The sequence below is a fragment of the Strix aluco genome, chromosome 3, assembly GCF_031877795.1.
Source record: "Strix aluco isolate bStrAlu1 chromosome 3, bStrAlu1.hap1, whole genome shotgun sequence".
NCBI lineage: Eukaryota > Metazoa > Chordata > Aves > Strigiformes > Strigidae > Strix > Strix aluco.
This window is the reverse complement of record NC_133933.1, coordinates 53200348-53225124: the sequence shown is the minus strand read 5'-3', so window position 1 is coordinate 53225124 and position 24777 is coordinate 53200348. Positions and strand designations below refer to the sequence as shown.

The following is a 24777-nucleotide window of genomic DNA, read 5'->3' as shown; positions in this document are numbered from 1 at the left end:
TGCACATATGCTCACTATTTTAGAACAATGTGACATTTTCCTGCCAAATGCACCTTCATAGAATGTCAATGGTTAACTTCAACCTAGACCAAACCACAAGACATATCACCCTTTAAGTGTGTTTGGGCCTCTAATAATCACAGGTGGTCAAACTTATCATTCTCTATCAAAAAAGGCTAGTTTGCCAAAAAGAACCACTTCACAGAATAACTGTATCCCACAAGTCTAAGCAAGGATTGCTACAGGAGTTTGAAGTTCTCTCAAGAAAATTCCCATCAACCTTCTTGCCTTTGTGGCAGTGACAAACATGGTCCATGGCTTTGGGAGGACCTCCCAGGGGAACACCCTGATGATAGCAACCCCAAGTAATCCAGGCAACACAATTTTAGAGCAGAGCTGACACATGCTGTTCTAGGATCAAGATGTGCCTCAGAAACACTTGCTGTATCCAACAGTCCCATTAATTTATGCCCCCAAGACATTTAAAGAACTTGTTCGTCAACAGCAAGATCAGACCTCAGAAAAACAAAAAGTGCCATTTTTATAATGCATTTTGTCACATCTCATTTGGCTGTACTACACACAGGATAGGAGAAACAGCAGGAAACCAACATAGCCTCAAGCAGGTTATTTACAAGAACATCCTTTGAGCAAACGTGATCTGTTGCATTACATGATTCAAATTCACCCCTTAAGACATGCTTTAATGTTTCGTGGAAAAAAAAAAAATGGTTTTGGGCTTGGGCACAATACAGCTATTAGCAAGAAAGTCATCAGAACGGTAGTCTCTTCTTTCCTGCAATTCCACTAGAGCAAGATGCAAGCTTCATAGAAATAGAACAAGTTTATAGACTAAGCCAGTAAAGGCCTGAAGTAACATGACAGCAGCTGAGCAAGGGTGAAAAAGAGTCACTGTTTTTCTTACTGTATTTTTCTGTAGTACTGTGTAATGAAGGCATATAGAGGAAAGTTATATGAATAGTGAGGGTACTTCTACATTGGACAGCGATATTTCACTTTCAATAATTTGTTAGTGGTTGCTGTGTACACGTTTCATAATACACAAGTGCAGCAGGTTTTTCAATCAGACATAAGTACATCCTCCCAACTGGCATACAGACACTGCAACTGCCTCGTTGAGGCAGGAGTAGACATAAAGATAAACAAAATTACAGATATCAAATTGTAATACTTTCAGCAGTAAACACATCAGAAAGTGAGAGAACACAGGACTGAGGTTTCTATATAAGTAGTTATTACGTGCATTTTTTTCTGCCAAATTTAAAACTTAATAATTGTAAGATGCATCCCTAACGAAAATTAGCTCATTGTTAATGAGTTTAAACTCATTTAGGAAATGAAGGCTATCTTCAAAAACAAAAAAAAAAGCCCTCCTAAAACCCAAGCCCACAAACCATAAATTTAATCTTCAGTAATATCCCCAAAGATAACTTGATGAGTCCAGTTACCTGCACTTAATTTCAACCCCAAGCTTTTTGAAGAATAATTTAGTGGTGTCTTTTTAAGAAATGGAAAAGGAGGAGAAAAATTACATTTGGAAGTTGCATCCATTTCACAGAGCTCAAAACTAAGACTTCTTCCTCCTTTCTATCATTAGAGAGGTTAAAATTATTCCTTTAAAAAACTATTCCTTTAACATAACAGAAAATAACAGAAACACACCCTTGCACTGAAAACCAAGCATCGCAAAGACAGGTGAAATTTCAAGGAGTAAGAGATACTGGGAAACTTAGCGTGTTCAAAGGTGGCTATTTAGACAAGTGTCTTTGCAGCCTTCCTTCAATCCTGAAGGCATTCAGTCTCCTTCACTTTTTGAGACCAGGAGATGTCTAATGATCTTTCAAGCACACCTTGATTTACTCTACACAAACCAGCAGCACCTTGTACTGACACCTGGGACCAGCAGCAGTCCAGTTGTACAGTCAAGATTTGCCCTCAGCTCATCATAATAGTGAATGTCAATTTGTTCTCATCTGCTTTGTATCTTCATATCACCTTCTATCTCTTCTATTTGATATTTAAACACTTTGAGGCAAGACTTGTGCTTTTCTGTAGATTTGGGGTTTTTGTTTGATTTTCATCAAAAAAAAAAAAAAAAAACCACCACACAATAGCACAATGCTATCACAACACAAACAACAGATTAACCTGAAGGAAAGAGTTAGCTCAGTCTTGTTCTGGATGAAGAACCAGCCTAGTGGACAAACAGGAATGAAATCAATTTAATAGTATTTGGGGTTAATTCATCAGGCACAATTCACAAGCATTGTTATGACAACAGCTACTCTTTTTAAGGTCATTACAGAAACTTCTCTGCAGGAAATCCACATGCCTGAAGAAGTTTTATGTTCTTTCTTGGAAAACCAGCACAAGGATGATATCTGTAAAATAAAACTCCCTAACCTCTATTTGAACAAGTCTATTCTCCTTTTTTCACCTGACCTTGTAATAAAGAGACCAAAAAGTAGGTTGATTTTGCATCTTCAGGGCTAGAGGTATGTGGAGAAGAAGTACCAGAGACATTTTGTCTCCATGAAGGCAGAAGATTATATTATAATAATTTCCTAACACTTGTATGATCCACAAATAAACAGATTTACCTCTTTTACAGGTTCTTCATCCAGGGCAACCTCTTCCACCACAGGCTAGTGAACAAAGAGGCGAAAGAGAGAGGGGAAAAAAAAAAAAAAGTCTTGTAAACATATGTTATTGAGAAAGACACAATTCTAAGACCAGTTCTAGCACAAAATACAGTTAGTTTACTTATAGTCAGTTAAGTTACTCCACATTTATACTACTGTAGCAGGCATGTTCAATTTTTCACACTTAGCACAGGTAAATTAACATTCTGCTTTCTGCAAGATATATAAAATGGCAAGAGATATAAGAGAAAGCAAGAGCACACTGACACTATTAAAATTGCTGATGAATAGTCAAAACCACGTTTGTCATAGAAATTGCATGAGAATGAAGAACTAAAGATTATTCATGAATAAACTAAAGAACTGGAACAGTATTTCTTGCTGAGGAGGATATATGCATACATAGGACCAAGTTTTCTAAACACTCAACTGCTATTTAAATACTGTCATTTAATAGGTGCTCAGCTGAAATTTATTAAGTGATGAACCCTTTGGAAAATAGGTAGAAAGATTACATAGAGCTTGATCACACCACCCTTCCTCAGGAAAATATTCCCAAGGCTGTAATTCACTACCCCATCCATCCAGCTTGAGAGGGATCAATAACTGCCTACCCACAAAGAAATTCTAGACCCAGCAAATACTGCAATTTTCTTGCTTACTTGACAGACACAATTAATGACCTCCTGAGTCAACAGGTGAAAGAAGCAGGATTTTGCTCCAATCTTCCTTTATACAAACATAATATAGAACATGCCCTCAATGCACTCTTCCTTACCAAGAAATTGATTCACTATAAATGCTGTCTTAATATCTGCAAGTCATTCACCTGAGTCATGCACAGGCACTCATAAATGCCTCTATTTTTAAAAGGTTTTTTGGCATTAAGGAAGGGGAGGAGAAAGAGGTCCATATGCATAAAGGAATGAAACTGTCTCCCTCCTTGTCTAGGAACTGTGAAAAGCTTCCGTGAAAAAAAGAACAACTTGCAGACAATCATGAAAACATTTTATCCCACGCAGATTCAGAGCCTGTGACAGCTCCCCTTGAATCAGTCCAATCGCTAGCGTTTAAGCTCCACTCAACTCATTAAAGATGTCACCGCTGTCTGAAAAGAAGACCGGTCTTCATGGACAATAGCCCACAAGAGACAAAGTTAATTTATATGTATCTTTGCTCAAATGTAGTTAAAGGTACTTTAGGAATTCTATCTACAGGATAATTTAAAAGGGTTATAAGCTATAGCATATCTTTAATGTGCTTAGAGATAGCAATAAATAGAGCAAATAAACAGTGCTTTATCTGTTGCTCTCACCTAAACTGCTAAAGTTCATGCCTGTAATACCTCAACCCTCTGTAAACTTTTTGTAAGTGAAATCTCAGCAAGAGTGATAGAACAATGTTAACTCATACCTATGGTATTCTTTAAAGCAGGAAACGCAAAAAAAGGAACTATAAAACCAGACATCTGATTAACTACCATTGTAATGGGTTGCTTACACTTGGTAAGAAGACCTACACAGCTGCTTCTGCAAGAAATGTCTAAATGATCCTCTGCCACCAAAAGGGGTGACAACAGAAAGCAGTTGTCCCAAGCAATGGACACTGGGCCTTAGTGCAGGAGCTTACCCTATGAGCTAGCTAAGTTTTCCAAGAAGTTGATGGCAGAAAAAGCCATCTGAGCAACGACTGAAGTGTTTTCTGTCTGGGGCAGAAATAAAAATACTGGACACACACAGACCAGGCTGATTTTAGGAGGAAGGGAATGAAGAAGGCAAAGAACAAGTATGTACATGCAATTTGAGTACTGTGGTCAATGGAAAGGCAGACTTGGGACAGGGAAAGCATAATTTCTATGATGTTCAGCAGAAAGCCATTCACTGTAAGTATAGTTATACAAGTCTTCTCATCGGGAAAGTGACTTAAGGCATCAGCTGACTTAAACAAAATCAGGGACTATTTTCCAAATATAACCTGTGTTAGCACTCAGATTCCTTGCATCATGCAAAGTGGAGCAAGTGACAGCACTCAGAAGTGAATTACACGATATAAACCTCTGCAAACCCCCCAGACTTGTTCTTAATCTAGGGACCCAGAATGAGCTATGATCGTATCACTTCTGCTGTATTGTTTAAACATATAAACTAACAGTCTATATGAAACCTTTCCCACAGTCCAGCAAATCCTCTGTTGAACCAAGTGTTTTGTGCTCCCTGTAACCTGGCTGGTTAAGTCACACTCCCCTCTGTCCCTCTCCCCAAAACCCCGTTAGAGTGCTCCGATCAAAGAACCGAGGGGGATGGTGGGGGGGAAGTGTTGCAAAATAAACACAAAGCACCACACCTCGCAAGTTTCACTCATCTACCTCTATCACCTGTTACAAAGATGTATTCTGTGCTGGAAATAGTTGACCACAAGTACTTGGTTTTTATCACACTACTGAAGAGCCCCAGAAATACTCAGGAATCCACTCTGCCTGTTACTGCATGAAAAGATGACACCTTTCTTGACACAAAACATTCTTAAACTGCAGGTAATAAAAACTCTACAAGACAAATCGCGAGCACATATAAGACAGGAGCCGGCTAGTTATCACGGCGTTGTTTCTGGCGTGATCCTCAAAGCGCAGTCTTGTCCTTAGAGGTAACGGGCAAGGGTCTGGCTTTAATTTTGTGCTGGTGCGAAAACAAACGCAAGGAAGCTCGGAAATCGAAGCAGAAGCGAGGACCACGGACCTGCGCTAGCCTCAAACCAGACATCAGATACTTCATGTCTAAATGCGAGCCTAAGTCCTGCTCAGCCTGCTTTGCAGGCTTCCATCTATTCTAGGCGCTCCTTCCCTCGCAGCCGCCCCAAACCCCGGCCCAAAGCGGGTGCAGGAGCGGGCGGGCGGGAGCCCTCCCGGCCCCGCGCCGGGACAGCCGCCCGACCCCCCGCACCCCTCCGGGCGTGGGGCAACAGGTTTCCCCGCCTCGCCTCGGCCCCCGCTGTCAGTAGCGAGGGTCCCTCCTCACGCTCCCCCGGCCAGGTGCGGGGCAGCGCCGCGGTGGCTCCCCCGGCGGGAAAGGGGGGCCGCCCGCACCCCCCCGCCGCTCACCTCCGTCTCCATGGGCTCCACCTCGATCCCTTTCCATAGCTCCAGTAAGTGGGCGATCGGCATGCTGGGCGATGCCTGCCGGGAGCCGGGATCAGCGGAAGGAACGCGCGGCGGCCGCCGCCGGGGACAGCGGGAGCAGAGGGAGCTGGTGTCAGTCGGCGCCGGGACCCCCGGCGCGGCGCGGGACCCTCCGCCCGCTCGGCAATATGGCTCCCCGCCTCCCCGGGGGAGCCCGCAGCCGGGGCGGGGGCGCCGGCGCGGCCGCTCCGCAGGCGCGGAGGCAGGGCAAGGCGACGGCGGCGGCTCCGCAGCCCGGCACAGAGCCCCCCCCGGCCCCGCCCTCCCGGCCGCCGCCGCCCCGGCTCGCTTTTAAGCGAGAGGGGAAAGTTGAGCCCGAGGACGCGGCGGCGGGCGCTGCTATGGCAACGGCAGCGCGGCCCCCGCGCCCGGCTCGGCCCCGCCGGGGCTCCCGCCCGCCCGGCCTCGGCCCCGGCCCCGCGGAGGGGAGCGGCAGCGCCGCCGGGCAGCCCGGGCTGTGCCGGGGTGGGGGGGCCGGGACACGCACAAGGGGCAGGGCTGGGCGGGGGGGTGAAGGAGGGGATCAAACCAGCGAACTGGCGCTTCCCCCCCGCCCCGAATTCAGAGCGTTGATGTCTTGATAGGGAGCGCAGCTAAAGTTTACCAAGCCCAGTATTAATTCCAGTCTTAAAAAGAATTATCGCTTGCTTTATTATTGTTCGATTTCTTTACTACGAAGCCTGTCTATTCAGATGCCATTTCCTCCTCCTGTAGCTCTCACAGCCGATTACAACCGTACTATAACAGGCATGACACATTGCACCGCACACCCAGCGGCAGAGACCATGATTTATACCGACATTAATTTGGATTCTCCTCAAACTGAGGTCAAAACATGCACATTACCTTTCTCAGGCAATGTTATTACCACATTCTGAAAGGTGTCACAGCTAAATAAATCACTGCTCTTCAAAGAACCATTTCAGAACAGATAGTCAACGTGCAAAGCGCGTTTTTCTTCTGTTCCATGCTCAGAAAGCCACAGTTTATTTCCATAGCAGCAGGGCTGTACAAATTCAGAGCAAGTTTTTGTGAACAACAAAAACTCTTCTGCCAGTTTACAAAGGAACATTCGAGCAGAATTTCCTCCAGTCCCATCTCAGCTCCCTCAAACTATTTAGCATGAACAAGCTGCCCTGTAAGTTGAAATGACAAGCAGGGTTAGGAGAGTCAAATTCATTGACCATAATAAAGAAAAAAATTTAAAAATATCAGACCTCAACCAGAGCCACAGATTCAGATACTGCTGCAAGAACTCAGTTTTTTACTTCTGTGATAGAATACGAACACTTTCCTTGACATCTGTGCCAACACTGAACTAACAACTTGTAACACCAATTATGCAGCTTCATCTGCTTTACAGATTGAGCAATTAAATATCTAGATTATTGGCTTTATTCACTGCTCACAAAAAGTGTAGTGGGAGTGATGTCAATCACTTAACAGACATGTACCTGAAATCAAAAGGTACATTATCTGACTGCTACACACTCCCTGGCTCTTGTGTTCTGCCCCTGCTTTTCCCCCCAGAGTGAGAGGCAGACATACTTACTACCTTTAACTTGACATACTGTAGTGCCAACAGGTGTGAGGCCAGAGCCAAGATCAGATCAGGTGCAGCAAATTCAGAGCACAAACAACACTTGGTTTACAAAACCCAGTGATATTCATCAATCAAATGGAGTCATTCCCAGAGAAGATAGATGAAGATTGTAGATGATTATATCATGTGTCATCTTGATGTTTTAAAAACTCTGTTTAGCTCTGATGTACAGGATTGCTTTGGGACACAAAGCTTGGATGCCACAGGCTGAGAGGAATAGCCGAGTGCCTATAACAGCAGGGAACTGGGGAAACAGGACATGTCCAGGTAATCCTAGGGGAGGCAAATCAAGGTAGTAAGTTTGGGATCATTGCATCTGCAGTCAAGTTAAACACATGTGCATGCAGATCTAATGTATTTATATCTTAAGAACTTCACTTACTTCTTGAGACATGCATTTACATGCTTCCTTAAGTATTAATCTATTACCAAACCAGCATATAAAGAAACACAGTATATTTCCAGATATGTTTGGTCAGTGTAAACATGCATAAACTAGAAACTAAGAGAAAACAAGGTGATGAGATCTTGTTATTTCTTTAGTGTATATACTTCTGTTATAAGCATAACACATTGTATCCTGCAGTAGACTCACTACACTCTTTCAGCACCAAGATATGAATTGGACCTAAATTAAGCATTCAAGTTTATAGGACTAACCAAAGCATGTGTTTCATATTCCATCCCTTACTCCTACCTGAATAAAAGCAGAATTTTTCAACCTCAGCTAAAAAGAAATTCAAATAATATGGTTTTCAGTCATTTCTTTCCTTTTATTTTGCTGCATTTACTCAGAGTAATCCCACTGAACTCTTGAATTATTTTTGACTAGAGATTTTGCAAGAACAGGGACTCCATTAATAAGAATACTGATTTTCTTCTTAATGATATAAGTATTCTAGTAGAATCTTCATTTGTGAGGAAAAGCGTCTTTAGATGTCCACAAGCAAGCTTCAGATTCCTAAGTATTCTGCAAACTAAATTCTGCCATATTAGAAATGGGCATATTTGATGTAATTAAGAGGAATTTGAAAGAAAATATTAATTATGTAGTGTTAGAAATAATAGTGTTACTAAAGTGATCAATCATTTTTATTACAGTAACATCTAATTGACAGCCAGGACTGACATTCTTTTGTATGAATAGAGTAGCAGAAAAATCCACACTTCCCTCCCCACATCTCTCTATAATCCACTTACAAAAGCATCGGGTCAGAAAAGGGACTGAATATCACAGAATTGGGCATAGTCTGCTTCCAAAAACACCACATTAGGAGTGGGATAAAGAAATAGAAAGGAAAGGAGGTACAGCATACATGGACCATAACAGAGGCAAAAGACATGCAAAGGAACAGATGGAAGTTCAAAGCAATTGGTCTCCGAGGACACACAAGAAATCTGGTCAGAGCAAGAAGTAGTTATGGATTTTTTTTCCTAAGGAAAGATTAGTTAGCCTCATCCACAGTTTAGCAGAAGTAATATTTGCAGATATGCTAACTAGGCCAAGAATTGCAAGAGATCAGTTTAACTTGCTTCAAGAGTATAAAAGCATTTTTATCTCCTGTGTAACAAAGCGCTGGACTACTTACATGGTGATTTTTAATCTATTTTTACTTGTCTCCTGAGTACTAGCTAATGGCTGCTGCCAGACGTAGAATGGGGGATTAGACACATCAGTTTTCTGCTGTGTTATGGTGACTCCTACACTGGCAGAAGATACATAATTACAGAAGAAAATTTCTTAAATGCATTGTCTATAAATTGTATTAAGATACCTTACACTAATAACTTATACCTCCACTGCTTTGTGAAAAAGGAAAATACTATCTCCCATTTGACGCACAGAATGGAAGATGTGGAGGAAAATACTATTTTCTGTCAGTAGCTCAACACACATCTAGGTTCATGACTTAAGTTCTAGATTTAATGTAATCACCTTGTGCCAAAACTCATGCATTCATCTGCACATACATACATCTTCACTTAAAACTTGAACTAGATAACCTTATCTGTACCTAGAACATGGCCAAAACACGTACTACTGACATAGAAGCCAGCAAACAATCCTCTCTCCTTCAAGGGCATTCCCAAAGTCCCCCTCTGCATTTAAATGCCTCTTCCTGCTTGCCACAGTGTAAACATCACCTGTTATCAGGCTGGCCACACCAGCATTATCTGCCTAACTTGCTTTTTCTTCTTTCTTTTTTGAATTTTATTCAAGTCTTCACTCAAGTGAAGCCTCGTCTCCTGCACATAGTTTTCTGGGTTAAGGCTGACACTTAGCTGTCTGTTCAGCTGCAGCACCGTGCCAGCAAAACTTAAACTTCATATTCAGTACCTCCCAGGCACACAACAGCTACAGGGAACATTTTCTTAAAGGATGGGTTACCCCAAGCACCAGCACTGAGAAAAGGTCAGGTCTCTGAAGTGTCAATAGCATTGTAGAAGGGGAGGGGAAGGGAAAAATTTGCTACGGGCAAAGAAGTAACACTGCCCTATCCCTTTAAGATGTTGCACTAGAGAACATCCAGCCATTTGAGTGCATCACCTGTCTGACACCATTTTTGGCTGCCAAAGGGCTCCTGGAAAGCCTTGAATGCCCAACCACTGATCATCCCTTAATCTCCAAAGCAATCAGACTGCACAATGAAGTGTGTGCTGAAGTTTCCCCAAAGATTGCTTAAGAGAGAAGACCAAAATAGGAGCAAAACATTAGCAACATTTCCTGCAGATTACTGATTCTTGCTACATACTGCAGCCAAAAATGATGGACCTCCTGGGGAACAACAAACTCTGCCCTGCAGCACATACACACATACAGATTTCAAGCAAGCAGCCAACTTCCAGCCTCCTTATTCTGTAGGATATTCATACCTATGGAATATGCAGATGTATTGTCCTGTCCAACATATAGGCACAGATTTGTGAGGAACACTGAAAGACCAAGGTACACTTAAAGAACACTTCAAAATACATTAATTGACAATAAACAGTTGGCATAAACTGGAGGAAAACAACATGGAAGACCTGCTGACGGAGACGCTTCAGCTAAAGGATTGGTTGGCCCCTGTGATGAAGGCAACACTGCTGTCAGTGCAGAGGTGCAGAAGGCAATGCATACACAGATCATGCACAAGCAGAATTTCAACAGCAAGTGGAGGTGTCTGAGCACATCTCAGTGATCATGTTAGATTCATACAGCCCACTATGACATGTAGATCTATCAACAGCCTCTCTAGTTTGCCATAAGATGCAACCTTCTGTCAGGGAAGTAGAAAGCAAGACCATAGTCCCATACTAGCCTCAATCTGTCACTACACCATCCCAAGTATGGAAGAAACATGCTCTGCATGACTAGTTTCCTATAATCTGTGCAATCAAGCCTGTATTAGATGGAAGAAATCTGTAGTGGATGGGTAAGTGTCAAATGCTAGAAGTAAACTAGTAAAAGTAGGGCAGGTTTTAAACTGCATAGGAACTATGCATCATTCTTTGATGGAAGGAAGTCTCAGTTGCCTATGCTTTTTTGGTTTTATACTAAAGTTATCAAAAGCTACTCTTCCTGATTGAAAGCAAGCAAACAAACAAAATCCCCCACGCTACTTTTTCTCCCTGAGAGCAGATGTTGAAATGCTTTAAGCTCATTTCTAAAATGAGATGACTATATTTCCTCAGCAGAAGTTCTTTGTTCAGTGCCTCAGCATTAACTACTTCAAGTTCAGCACTTGGATGTTCACCATCATTTGTGCAGAACATGAAGAGAAGCATGAAACAACACTTACACACTGCTAAGTGTGCAAGGTACAGGGGAAACACTGCTTGCTCCAATAAGAGGTGTCCCTAGTGCTGCTAAAACAATTTACTATTTTGTTGTGAAGTACATGCCTGGTCATCCCTGAGAAACACAAAAGGAAACAGTGGCAGATAAAGTAAGGCATTCAGCATCAAAGCAGTGCACATCTGTCCCCTGCGAAGCTCACAGATGAACATTTTCAAATTAAAATCACGTCTGCTGTGTCTCCTGAAATACCAAATGCTCAATGCCAGAGAGAAGGTCAGCTTAGTTCTTAACCTTTGCAATGCTCTGCCTTTCCCATCTGTATTTAATGAGAAGGTCTAGACTGAATATTAAAATCAATGCTTGGAGAGCAACAATGGTAATCAGGCTCCTGCAGTTTAAAGGGTGCAACAGGCTGGTATTACCAACCAACCTGGTGCCTCTGCAGAACAGGGAGAAAGGCTGCTAGGAGCTGTAGAAAAAGGAACACTTTTCACATTAATCCTTGTTAATTATCTGCATTAAGGCTGCAGGTACTTGACACATCCTACATTAATCAGTCCTTAATATTATCAACTGGTTAAATACTGTAAAAATTACCTTGGAAAACTGAAACCCTAGGTCAAATATCTGGAGTAGGACAACCTCCTTCAATAAAGACATGGCTTAGCTTATGTCCCAAATTGGACTAGCTGGCTAGCACAGCAGGAGCCCGTTGTCTTCCTGCACTGTGTCATCAGTTCAGTTGAGGTACAGTGTTGGGCCTGGTATCATAGTCTGTGTACCTTGGGGCTGATGAGCCAGTGCAGCAGACAAAGCAGCACCAAGTGGCATCACATGGCACCAGTCAAGGCCTGCCTCAGCTGTACACTCCACTTGAGTGCCACCTACACTAAACCAGGTGGTGACTGGTTTTTCCACAAGCAATTGGGATATCTGCATCATGCTTGCACTGGTGGGCCCACACAGCTGGAAAGCCTGAGCTGATTTGCTGCCAGCTTGTCCCACAGCCAAAGCTTGTTAGACTCCTTGCCACATGAGACACGAACCACTTGCAGAGCTGAGCTGCCAAACACAGGCTAGTCTCACCTGCTACCTCCTGCACCTTTTAAGAAATTAAGGGACTCTCGTGGCTGGCTTTCAGAAGCATTCAGCCAAGAAATCTCTTACACAGCAATCCCCTGTGCAAGCTTCTGCAATATTCCCCATTACACTAAAAACCACCAGTTAAACATGTTCAATAAAATTTAGCTGTAGTGAAAGCTGTCCTGCTGCACAAGGCTACAGTAAATTTTGGGACTTCTTAATGTTTTCATCTCACAAGCACTGGAGACTACATTTTCCTCAAAATACATCGCATAACTCTTCAAGGAGCAGCTCAGTGCCGTAGGGGAGAGATGCCAAGGACACACTCCTATCTCTGCCCACTTACTACTGCAGCAGTGGCACCTTAGCTGAGCAAAGGGGTTTCTGTTTGCTTGCTGCACGCAGCCACTTCTATCAGAGGTAAGAGAGCTGAACACAACAGCTCAAGTCAGGCTGGATCAAGGCTTCTCAGCAGCTGCAGCACACCTTGAACATTTACTGCAGCCAAAATTAGGGGATGGGAAGGGACAAGGGCAGTTGCACTGCCCTCAACCTGGCATCAGAAAGACTGATTTGGAGGCAATAGAGCAATTCAGGTGGTGGTGATAAAATGTTTGAGCCAGGGGCTGCCTTCATGTACCCTGCCTTCCACACTGCATCCAGAGACACCACCATCCTAAAAGACCCTCCTTCCCTCCCCAAGAACCAAGGGAAGCCTCAGGCCTGTCCCCTCAATGCCATAGCAGTGGGGCACATTGCAGGTAGGGGTAGTTGCAACCTACCCCTTCCAACTGCTTAAACTCTTCCTTACTGAAAGTAGTAGGAACAGCTTTGCTATTTCAGTTGGACAATGCAGAAAGGAAGCAAAGATCAATTTGGGGCAGAAACACCAACAAGATAATAAGGCAACAAATCTGCATCTCACTAGTGTGGATGTGACTGCACTGAAACAGGGTAAGAGCACCTACGCCAGCATACACATAGGGAATTGAGCCCAAGAAATAAGTTCAGGTCTTCGTCCGCCTTCACTGATGGAAGAGGTCCTTGTTTCTGTCAGTAATTACATTTAGAAGTATACACAAGTTGTCAACATAATTACATAATGAAGTTGTTTCGGATACAGAACAACAGGTTTCTGGTAACAGAATGCACAGGAACTAAACTTTCCATATAAATTTTGAAAATTCAAAAAAATTGAATTGACAACTAAAAACTTACGTTACAGAAAACAAATTGAGGAAGTAGCCTAGGAAACACTGTGATAACATAGAAGGCAAGATCGCCTAGAAATATAGAGAGAAGTATCAGAAGACTACCAGCAATACTTTTCAAGCATAAATCAACAAGGGTAATGTTAATGTGACAGAAAATTACATGCTAAGACAGAAGATTACATGCTGAGTCATAGGAATCCACACAATAGTTTACCCAATTAACTGTGACACAGACACTTAAGGTGACTGAGAATAAGGGTACCAGTTCACTTTGGGGCACGCTTTCATTTAGGACCTGCTAAAGATGCACTCTACTTAAATACATCAAGGTAAAAGAACTGTAGATTACAGTGTTCCTAAAAGATCCATTTTTCAATCAAAATTAGGGAAAGTAGCAAAGTGTCAAGAAAAGGACTTTCTAAATGACACTTAAATAGAGCATGTTATATTTAAAAACTGCCCACTTTCCTTTTAGTATGTCTACTCAGACAGAAGACACTCATCCAACCTTTTAACAGACACATAAGCTTTTCAGCAACGGCAGCGTTATTTGCAGGAACAGTGGCGAAACAAAAAAAACACCCAATTCAAAAGATTCACCCAGAGCCCTTCGGGCTTTGGCAGAGTTAAGGAAGCTGCTCCCTTGAGTGGAGGGAAGAACTAGCACATCAGAGGACTTCCTTCTCAATTTACTTTGGAGGCTTATACATGCTGGTTGGTTTTCACTCACTAAATCATGATCTCACCCACTCAGAACAGGAGTAAATGTAGGACTGACTGAAGTCATAGTGACATACTTCAGCTTCACAAAATCCTCTAAGGGATCTAATCTACAGCAAGAACTAATAAAGTCTATTCAAAGTAAACAACACCAATCCTCTATTATTACAGAAGGTTTGTAACATCAAGTGTCAAGAGTTTCAAAGGGAATTATTACCTCTCAAACAGAACACATGACATTCAAATCAATAAAGACTGCAGAAAGCATACACACAAAATAAATAAGAAATCAAGAATTTCAAGAATTTCTAACACAAAAAATGAATATGCAGTATGATTTCTTCCCCTTCAACCAGTCAGCATTCATCTAAAATTACTACATATTGCAGGTGTTATATATCTGGTTCTAGAAAAAAAAACAAATACAAATAAAAATTGAGTGAATTTCTTCAGTGTTTTGAATTTTAAACACACAGAAGTAACAGGGTTTGTACTTCGTTTTGTTTCCAATGCTTCACATGCTGTATTTTGATCACTTTTCCAAATGAATGCCACAGTAGCTGCTTATGTTTATAGACAAGTATATAAGATGACTGAGGTACAGCCTCGAATATCCAAGCTCAAGAAATGAAGTACATTATGGGTGATGATTGAAGGCTTTTTAGATTGCAGCCCAACCTGCATATATCAACTGTGCAATTCCAGGAAGAATTCGCCCTCATCACTGCAGTTGCTATTAGCAAAGGCAAGAGCAGCAGGGAGAGCTAAGGACAGAAAGACATAGACCAGAGCTACAATCTTACTGTTGTGAGAGGGAACAGAAAGCCAGTCTATGTGGCACAGCTGTATACCACCCCCACATAACTCACATTTCATATTTTGTTTTGAAAAAGAAAAAAGGCAAAAAGAGCAGCTTGATGGGCAAGTCAAAAATCACACTGCACAAGAGACCAACCCATTTATCACTTACACTGCCCATTAGCAGAGAGAGACGCCAGCTGCAATATAGCAACTCTTTCCAAAATAGACATTACAGGTCAAGCAAATACTTCCTATGACAATCTCTGGGCAAAGCTACATGACCAAACCAGAATTCCTACCTACTGACAGGACAGGAACACACAAGGCTAGAACAGAGGTGCCCACAGGTAAGCCAGTCATGCCACACAGGCAGCCTCCCTCCCCACAGCACAGCAGCAGGATGACTCAGAAGCAGCAAGCCTGCTCACACAGGGCATACATCTTCCACACCGTTTACCATGTTTTCAAGATGAATAAGCCAGGCTGGTAGCACATACCTTCCTACCTCTGTGCACCTTTCTTCGCCCATCTGAGAACCAGTAAGGAAACGGGGCTGCTCAAAGCCACTTTCCCACCTTCACAGGTCAAGGCACAGCAGTACAGCAGCTCTAGGAGCTCACACTGATAGTGCACTCCAAACCACATCATACAGGCAACATTACTGCTTCTATACACAGAAGAGACCACAGCCAGATAAACTTCCTCCACTCCCTGCCTGCACTAATTTATAGCTCCTCGTTAGTGTAGCAAGGGGCCACCTGGATGAGGGACACCTGGCCAAAAGCCCCAGAGGGAAGGGAAAGTACTTGCGTTAGTGTTGGGAGCACTTTCTGGGTTGGAGTTTTCCAGGAACAAGTTTTCCTGAGAAGGTTGGAGCAGTTGGTTCCCTGCTGCTTCAGCAGCAGTTGACCTCTCGTGGTCCGATTTACTATGGGACAGACACACTTCCTCCCCCTAAGCAAGGACAGAGAGCGTTTGTACAGGAAGGAGCACAAAGCGCAGGCACGTCGTCTCAAATGTGGCCCATGGGGGTGTCAGTTGGATGCGCACTAGCTCACTGCTGTTTTGATTCAGATGATGTTAAATTATAGTAATAGTAACTTATAATGGTGTTTTGTTGCTAACAATAATTACTGAGAGAAACAGGATATAATAGAATGAATCCCAACTAGTAAAACAAACTCATGTTTGAGTTACTGATTTTCTGGGTTTTCTTTTATCATACATTTGCTATATATAGAGTTTGAAAAAACAAGTATAGATTAGTAAATTTGTTCCAATATTCATCTGCTTTTTTGGACTGTAAAGCCTTCAGTAGAATTTTATATTTGGCTTATGTTTTATGATTTCCACATTCTGCTTCAAGAACCATTATATGTCACTAGCTTGCTTTTGTATTTCTCAAAAAAAAATTCAAAGCACAATTTGTGAAGCAAGGCATGAAAAGCAAAAGCCTGCCAAAGTTGCTGTATGAGTACTGATCAATAAAAACTTGCTTGCATTAGAAACACAGTTATTTTGCAAGAATAGCAGAATTTATTATCATAAATTACTTTTAAGGTTCCTTCCAAGAAAATTTCAAGGCGTTATGCACAGGTGATCAAATGAGCCTGACCATCAGCTGGCCAAAGGCAAAAGACAAAAATTAGACCAGAGTTGTAGCACTTCCATAGCAGTACTCAACCAGAGAATGCAGGGTGATGGCGACCAGAGGCAAACCAAAAGGTATTAGCTTTGTGTAAATGAAGCATGATTTTCCTTGCAAAGAGAAGAATTCTGCAAGAGCAGTCATGCTTCTAGATTTCAAAACAAAGCTCCCTTGACCTCATTAGAGCCATTCTGACAGACAGGGTTTGTTGCAGGCTCTGAGCTGCTGTTACCCACTAGACCTGCAATTGGCTTTTCAAGCTTTAGCAAGCTTCTATAAAACCAAGGTCATATCAAAAAGAATAAAAACAAAAGGTTCAAGTTTAGCTGGATTGCACAGGCTCTCAGAGAATTCAAATCTGAAACAGTTCAGTGAAAGTCCCTCACAGTGTTTCCATCTAGGCTCAATAAGCAGCAAAACAAAATGCAAGAGATAAATGAAGCTGAGGAATAAAGGAGGAATTAAACGTATCCACACTCACATTCACTCTCTCAAAGGTCTAGTAACTCCCCACTCTAGCTTCATTATGCCTACCTGGGTCTTCAGGGTTTCATTAACTCTACAGAATGATTGTCTTCAGCTGATTTTTTTGAGGCTGAAGTCAGGAATTAACCCTAAATGCTCAACCATTCAGCTAATCTAGACCATCCATAACAAATGCCACTGGTAATTGCGGTCTTGATAATGCTGACAGAAGTCCTGTGCACCTTATCACAAGAACTCAACTTTTCTCTGCAGGGAGCATCCGCTTGGCCTTCTCCAGCAGCAGGCTGCACTCATACATTTTACATACAGCCTTTGACCAGAGTGAGCTCCTACTTTCCACCTCTACAGGCTGTGCATGTTTAACTGGCATCTTAAAGGACACCACATGAACCTACCCTCGCCTTCATGCTTCCCAGGTGACTGCCAGGCATGGGCTGTCTTATACCTCCTGTAACAAGAGTGCAATTCCAAGGCCATGGAGCCTATTGCTGTGAAGCTTTTCAACAAGATGTGCTGAGTTTCTTTCCATCCTTCCACCATCTATAAAGCATTTTTAAGTTTTCTGGAGGCAATTATCAAGTTCAGCGAAAGGGAACTAGATCCTAAATTATTTGCATTGCAGAATGACATGCCTTGTAAGATTAAAAAAAAAAAAAAAAAAAGGCACAGGAAGACAGAAAAATAATGTTCACCTATAACAAAATAATTATGAAATAGTGAGTCTCCAGATTAGTTGACATATACCTCTTACTGTATCTACAGTGCTCACTTCCCACACTTTTTTACCCTATGCATCATTCTTTTATATGAAAATGTCTTCTAGGAAGCAAACAATAAGTGCATTGCAGGATTTACCTTTCCTTTTCCAGAACTGCAGATGTGCTGCCACCTCTTTGCCCTAGAGACACTTTAACCCAGACTTCCTACTCCCCACAACCTGGTGAGTGTCCTTAATTGTTATTATCTGCATGGAGAAACACCTGAGTCTTGCTGAAAAAGCTGCCTAACCTTCCACAGAACATCTGAAAATTCACTGAGAAGTAGAGAAGAGGCAATTCATGATTGTATTTAGTGTCTCAGACATTCAGCAGATGGATAGGAGTCCTGAGACCTAGTCCTGTCAGCAAAGACTGTTGATCTCGTGCAAAAGGAAATAGCAATACAAACAGTTGCAATCCAAACTAGGCTGCTCTACCAGGTGAGGGACTTTCATGAGTGGTGGGAATTGTGGATCCTTTTGGGCAAAAAAGGGAGCTAAAGGAAGTATCCCTACATCCCAAGTGAGTGTTTAGCACCTTAACTAAAACAAAGTGTCACCTTGTAGGGGGTTTCTTAGTATTTGTGTTGCTTTTTTATATATAATTTCCTTATATCCATCTTTATAAGGCTATTTTTACTTTTCAGAGTCATTTGGATTTCATGTTTCCACTTGGCATTAACTGAAGTATTTTTCCACTTCTCTTCATCAGAGGTATTGCTCTGTCTTGCACATCCTCAGACTTCCTACAAAAGTTGTCCCAATTTAAGCCTTTGTTTAACGTTCCTAAGTAGTCTTCAGGCAGCAGTATCACACAATATTACTTTATGGTAAAAGTAGGATTAGATCCTACCTATCTTGGTCTTGAAAATGGGCTTTAAGACCAAGTAAGAGCATATTGCAACTAGGTGGCAAAATGAGGTTAACTGCACAGAAGGTAAGCAGCAATTTCTGTCCAGTAGAGAAGGACTCTTAAACCCACTGTTCAATGCCAATCAAGTGAAATTGCTATGTAAGTCGTCTTTGTCCAAGCTGAAATCAGTGTCAATGTTCTTAGGATTTGGGCTGGTTTTACACACGCACAACCTTTCCTAGACCTTTCCTAGCAGCATTAAGATACAACAAAGGAAAATGATGCTTAGAGATCCTCAAAAGATTCTAAATTCAATGACTTGTCTGAGGACACTACAAACAGGACTTGACACTGACGGTCAGAAGTTCCTTTGTGAGATGATTTATCATTATCTGTGTCAGCCAGAAATACAGCAAGGAAAATGCAGTTAGTTTTAATGACTTTCTTGACTTCATACAGACCCTAACATCACTGCACTCAGAAAACTAGTTATAAATTTTTTTTTCTATGTAAACAAGCTTATATCTTGCATAGATTCCATCAAATGCTGCAATATATTGGTATAATTATTTTGTATCATTACAGAAAAAAATCAGATTTGTTAAAAAGTCTTTCTACATTCTAGAAGTTTTAAAAATAGGAATAGAGACTCATATATGTGCTGGAGGGACTGTTCTGATGTATGAATCATTATTTCCAGAAAACCATTTAGGTACAGATTCATATTGTCTTAAGGATCATTTTTGATAATTAAATTTTGACTTGAAAAAGAAGTGCTACTAACACAATGATAAACTCATGTTCTACTTCCTTCCTGTTGTACCTGATATTCTGTGCCAACCATTGAAATGGTAGAAAGGCCTGTGTCCTTGCTGAGATGCTTCTTTTGCCAAGAAAATAATCAGCCCTTCTGAGTAACCTCCTGCATATGATGGCCTCATGAAGAATACAAGTGACCTCAGGGGTCACCTGTACAGCCTGGACCACTCCTCACATTTAAGAGTGAAGAAAGAGAAGTCAAAGCTCTCTAGTAAACCCATCTTGTGTAGTGAACAAAGAATTGTACTTTGCAGCTGAACAGAATCTGTCAAACAAATAACCTTCAAATGTTTTAGCAGTTCATGCACTTCTATAAAACTAAATCTGGAACTACACTGACAAATACTTCATGCTAGCAACTAATATCTGCTACATATATAATTTCTAGCCCATAAACCTATAGGAGAACCTATCAGAGGAACCAGAATTATTTTGCAGATGGCATAAACCCAATTATAAAATTATTGGACACATTTTTTTCTGCTGTAATTGCATAGATACAATGGAGAGTGAAATCCAGTCCTTTTCCTTTTCCAAATAAGGGCACAACCAGTTTTTCAGAAATTGATTTTGCCTCATTTCCCCAGTGCTCCTTAAAAAGTATTCTACTTAATGTTTCTGGTTTGGGTTGGTTATTTTATTTTATTTTGATTGGGAATTTTGTGGGGAACATAGGTGGATGGAATTAGGCAAAGAATGAGAATTAAAAGTTCAGTATTACCCACAGCCACTAGAATTCTTGAACCTACTTTGTGCTGGGTATTCTTATCTTTCTGTCTCTTCTCCTCTGATTTCCTCCTTTATGATTGCTGCTCTGGCAATTGACCTACAGTTAATTATATGTGAATGTTATTTTGCAGTGATTTCCACAACAATTCTGCAATGCTTAATATTCGTATAGGTATTCTTAGGCACCTTGTTCGATAAAGTTGATATACATGTGGTTATTAAGCATCTCTAAATTATCCTCTGATTTTAAACCATAATGATGGCTGATGTGTGTATTGCTTAATGTGGAAAATGTTACATTTGTTGCAGCTACTTTAATAGTGAATTTACATAATTTCCGCTTTTAAATTGTTTGTAAAAAGTAGTTTTATCTTAGAATTTGCTGTTTTCCAGACCCCTAGGTTCCTACCTCACATTTAAAACATAGCGTTTGAAATAATTTCATTTACTGCTTCTACGAAAAGTATTCCTAAACATGTTTCCACTGCTTAAATGGCTAAAGTAACTGCTGGCTTAAATGTTCTAGAAATAATTATGCACCTATCATTTCTATAGGTGACCAATAATAAGTCCTGTATGTATCTCTGAATCTTCATTCAGCTCAGTTAATTGGGGTTTGGAAAATGTCATTTTCTCATGTCAGGATATTCTGACTTGAGTAATCACTGGTACAATTCCCACTCTAATATCACTAACCTCATTATAAGCAATAATAAAGCCTCACAATAGCCTGTTGAAAGAAAAAGATATTATCCTTGTTGAGTAGCATATGAGAAGGCAGCATATGAGACATAGTATTATTTTCAAACAGTGTCTTAATCACCTGCCTTTTATCACTGGAGAGGCAAAGACTTACCTGAATAATTACGATATCTCAGTATCACTAAAACCAGACAAACATTGCTTATGACATCCTAAATCATGTGCAAAACACTTTTAAAGATTTTGCTGCAATTTGCCTTGAGACATTAGTGTGACATGGTTGACTAGAAGTTTCTTACATAAAGCAATTTAAACCATTTCTCTGACTGTATTATCTTGCAATGTAACAATACCAAGTAGTTAAAAGTCACATAGCAGAAAAAAAAACCCAGGCAAACAGCTGCCCTGACTTAGATATATATCTAATTACTAGACCTCTCAGACAGTGCCCTCTAAACAGTTTTAACAGAGCCAATTTTCCTCCTTTGGCTCCTGCTCTGTTTGGTTCCAGCCAGAGAAATCTGTTCCTGATCAAAACATACAAACTCCACCATAGATCACCAGTGGAGTTGAGTAACTATTTTAGGTTTGGCCCAGCCTATTCATCGCACTCATGCTTATTTCACAAAATAAGCAAATAGCTATTAAAAAAGTTCTTCAGTTTGTTTATTTCTTTCTCTCTGGATCTAATAGACTGAATTAATCCCTTTGAATCTGCTACCTGTTTTCAAACCTCTGACACTCAAAGACCTAGAATCAGAAGTAAAATACTCACCTGGAAGACCAGCACTTTCTGACCCATCCCTCCCAGTTGTAAAGCACTCTCTTGCCTCACAGCAGCTCTCAAGGTGCAGAATTTATTTCAAAGAAAAACTCAAACCTCTTGCAAAGCTCTAGGGAAAACGGCCCACATGTGCATCAGGCTTTGCAGTCTCCAGGTAAGTTCTCAGTTCTTGGGAGAGCATGATACAAGAGCTTATTCTGCTTGCTAAGAAGGAAAGATTTTCAATCCTGAATAACCCAAATCAAGCAGAACAGAAATTTGCAGCAGTGCCTCCCACAAGTCAGCACCCTTTGTGAAGTTCAGGAGAGCTTTCTAAGGGACCAGTGTTCTTAGTTGGTGGGTACTTCGTAGAAACACACTCTTTGGACGACTGACAGCACAGCTTTCCACCAGCTCCAGTTTACAAGGACAGCAAAAATTCATCTCCACATGTGCAACATACTTTGTCTGAGGGAAACTAAAGTCTTACAAGAAGTGTTTCAAAATGCATGCTGACTTGCCTTAATGTTATAAATTAGTACATTTTGAATTCAGATATGTGGCACTTTATTTTCGAACTCTATTTCTCCTGCAGTCATCTTATTTGTAAACCAGCACCTGTAGGAACAAAACATTATTATTTATAACTCATCTTTCTGTCACATAAACCACCCTTCTGACAAATCCCTTAGAATCCCTTACAAACAGAGCAACTAATGCTGCAAATCTAATTTTACCTAACATATGCAGCGCTAAATGTGGTTCTGGTCATGGCTGGTTTTACTTCTCTGCGTAAGCTGCAGCAAGTCCTTTGGTTTCTTCCCCTCTTCCGTACAAACCAGAATAAGAAGGCTAACATAAATGGGGCAGAAGTTCGGATTAGAAGTACAAGTAGTTTCAAAATTTCAGAACTGAATTGTCTGAAATGCTGATGCTTTGATCCAGCTACAGAATACAGCACAGCTCTGCATTGTGATACTCTTGGAACTGCAAATATCTTGGCTGCATTAAGATGCTTTCTGGTGGTTGCTGAAGTCTAGGAAAGGCTCACTGGGAAATAAAATTCTGACTTGCAGAAAATGGTTGGCTTAGGAAGTTGTTCTTCCAGGACAGAAATGAAAATGTAGCCAATGATCACAGTGTGAACAACTGAGATTCAGAAATTTTCTGGAACAAATCAGCAGTTTGTCCAACCTGGACATGGTTGGCATGTTAGATGGTTTGATGGTTTCCTCTTCTGACCAAATCCCACTTTTCATTTGACAAACTGGAAAAGATTCTTCAAAACTAAAAGTTTTCCCAAAAAATCCCAACTAGCAGAATCTGGAACTGCTTATTGTCTCATACAAATGACACCAACTGTACAATTTTCTCTATTGTATGAACTACCCTGAAATGCTTCTGTGAGCAGGCCACATGGTAGTTAATTCCAGTAAATATATAAAGTCCAGAATAAAATTTGGTAATAAATTGTCTGGTGCAGTCAGGTTGCATCAAGGCATGCTCACTATCTCGGAGTCTTTATATCTAATTCTCTGCATGGAATAAAGAAAATGAAGACAAAACTGCTCCCTTCTTCCTATGGAAATACAACTGTTTTTCTAAGGCAAAGCTACTTAATCAACATGCTTTTCTCCGAAAACCTTTCTGCTTTGTTACTTGAATACAAATTCCAGTTGTCTCGGAATACCAACATCTCTTAATGAAACTGAAGTTGACTGTGACATTTCAGGGAATGCTCTTGTAAATTATGTCTTCACAAAGAGCGAGTACACAAAACACAGCCTATCAGTCTTAATATGGATAATACCAAATAACCTAGAAGAGAAACATGCTGTTACTGAAAGCAGGGAGTTAAAACAGGAGCTTACTGTAAGTGACTCTTAATGCTAAGGTTATTGATTAACAGAGTTTGACTGTGATTTGTTCAACTGATAATAAAACTTTATCTTAAAGCAATAGTAGCCCCTAGTGCTATAGGTGGAGCCAATAGCATTGCACTCCTGGGCTGTAAAGAATTTCAGGGAAAAAAATGTTAAGCAAGTTTCAGAAAAGCAGCATCAGCCTGGTTTTCTTTCTCTAAATCTAGTCATGATGCTACTTAATATTTCCACTCTGAAATCCTTGGCTAAATGGAAATCATTTTATTCCAATTCCTTCGCTACAATGTATTAGTATTACCCCAGTATTGGTAACTGGGTTTTGGCAGCCTTATTACAGTTTAGATAATCTCATTAAAAAGATATAGTACAAAACTTATAGAGATGGGTGGAATTGAAAGAATTAAAAATTGCAATAAAAAAATTGAGTCTGTATTTAACTAAGTGTGCTTTGTATTACTTATGCCACTGAACTCTAAATTATTGGAAAATTCCCAATATTTTCCAACTTAAGCAAACATGACAAACTAAGCATATAAGATATTACTTTTTGTTGCTTTTTTTTTCTCTTTTTTTTTCTGGCCAGTGTACTGGAAGTCACTGGCTGCTGAATCAGTTCCTATTGTATTATCTAAAGTAAAGCTTTCTGTCATTCTAGTCATCACAAAGGCAAAAACTTAAAATAGATTGCTAAGAAATTGCCAGTACAATATATATTTGTCATGCTCACTATCTAATTTCACAATGACCTATGATGACATAGTGCAGTTGGATTACATTAGGATTAGAAAAAGATCTCATTAGAAGTTCTTTATAAAGAAGGCAATACTTTTACAGAATAACAAAGAAGCAGCTTTTTCTTTCAAAATAGCTAGTAAAATATTCTTTTGAGGAACTGTTATAAATACCTGCAATTTAAGTTCATGTAATTCCTCCCTGATTGACTGTAATGAGTCTCCATTTATCTTGTAAACTGAATACTTAATCACTGTGTTCAAAATGACATCAGGTTATTACAGTGTTCAGTACATCTAAAACAAAAAGTTATTAACTGGCTAATTTGCAAGCCTGAAGGGACTTCAGACTCTGAATTAAGTAAT

At 40.7% G+C, this 24777-nt stretch overlaps 1 protein-coding gene across 1 annotated transcript in view; it reads right to left on the bottom strand.

The window, feature by feature from the left end:
- The window catches only part of RPS6KA2 (ribosomal protein S6 kinase A2), a 310220-nt gene extending 304343 nt beyond the window's left edge, over positions 1-5877 (bottom strand). Inside the window, exons 1-2 of the mRNA XM_074818602.1 lie at positions 5761-5877; positions 2622-2666 (exon numbers count right to left, since the gene is read on the bottom strand). Coding sequence (XP_074674703.1) covers positions 2622-2666; positions 5761-5823 — 108 coding nt within the window. The 5' untranslated portion in view covers positions 5824-5877. The remainder of the gene's footprint in view (positions 1-2621; positions 2667-5760) is intronic.
- Between the last annotated feature and the right edge of the window lie 18900 nt (positions 5878-24777).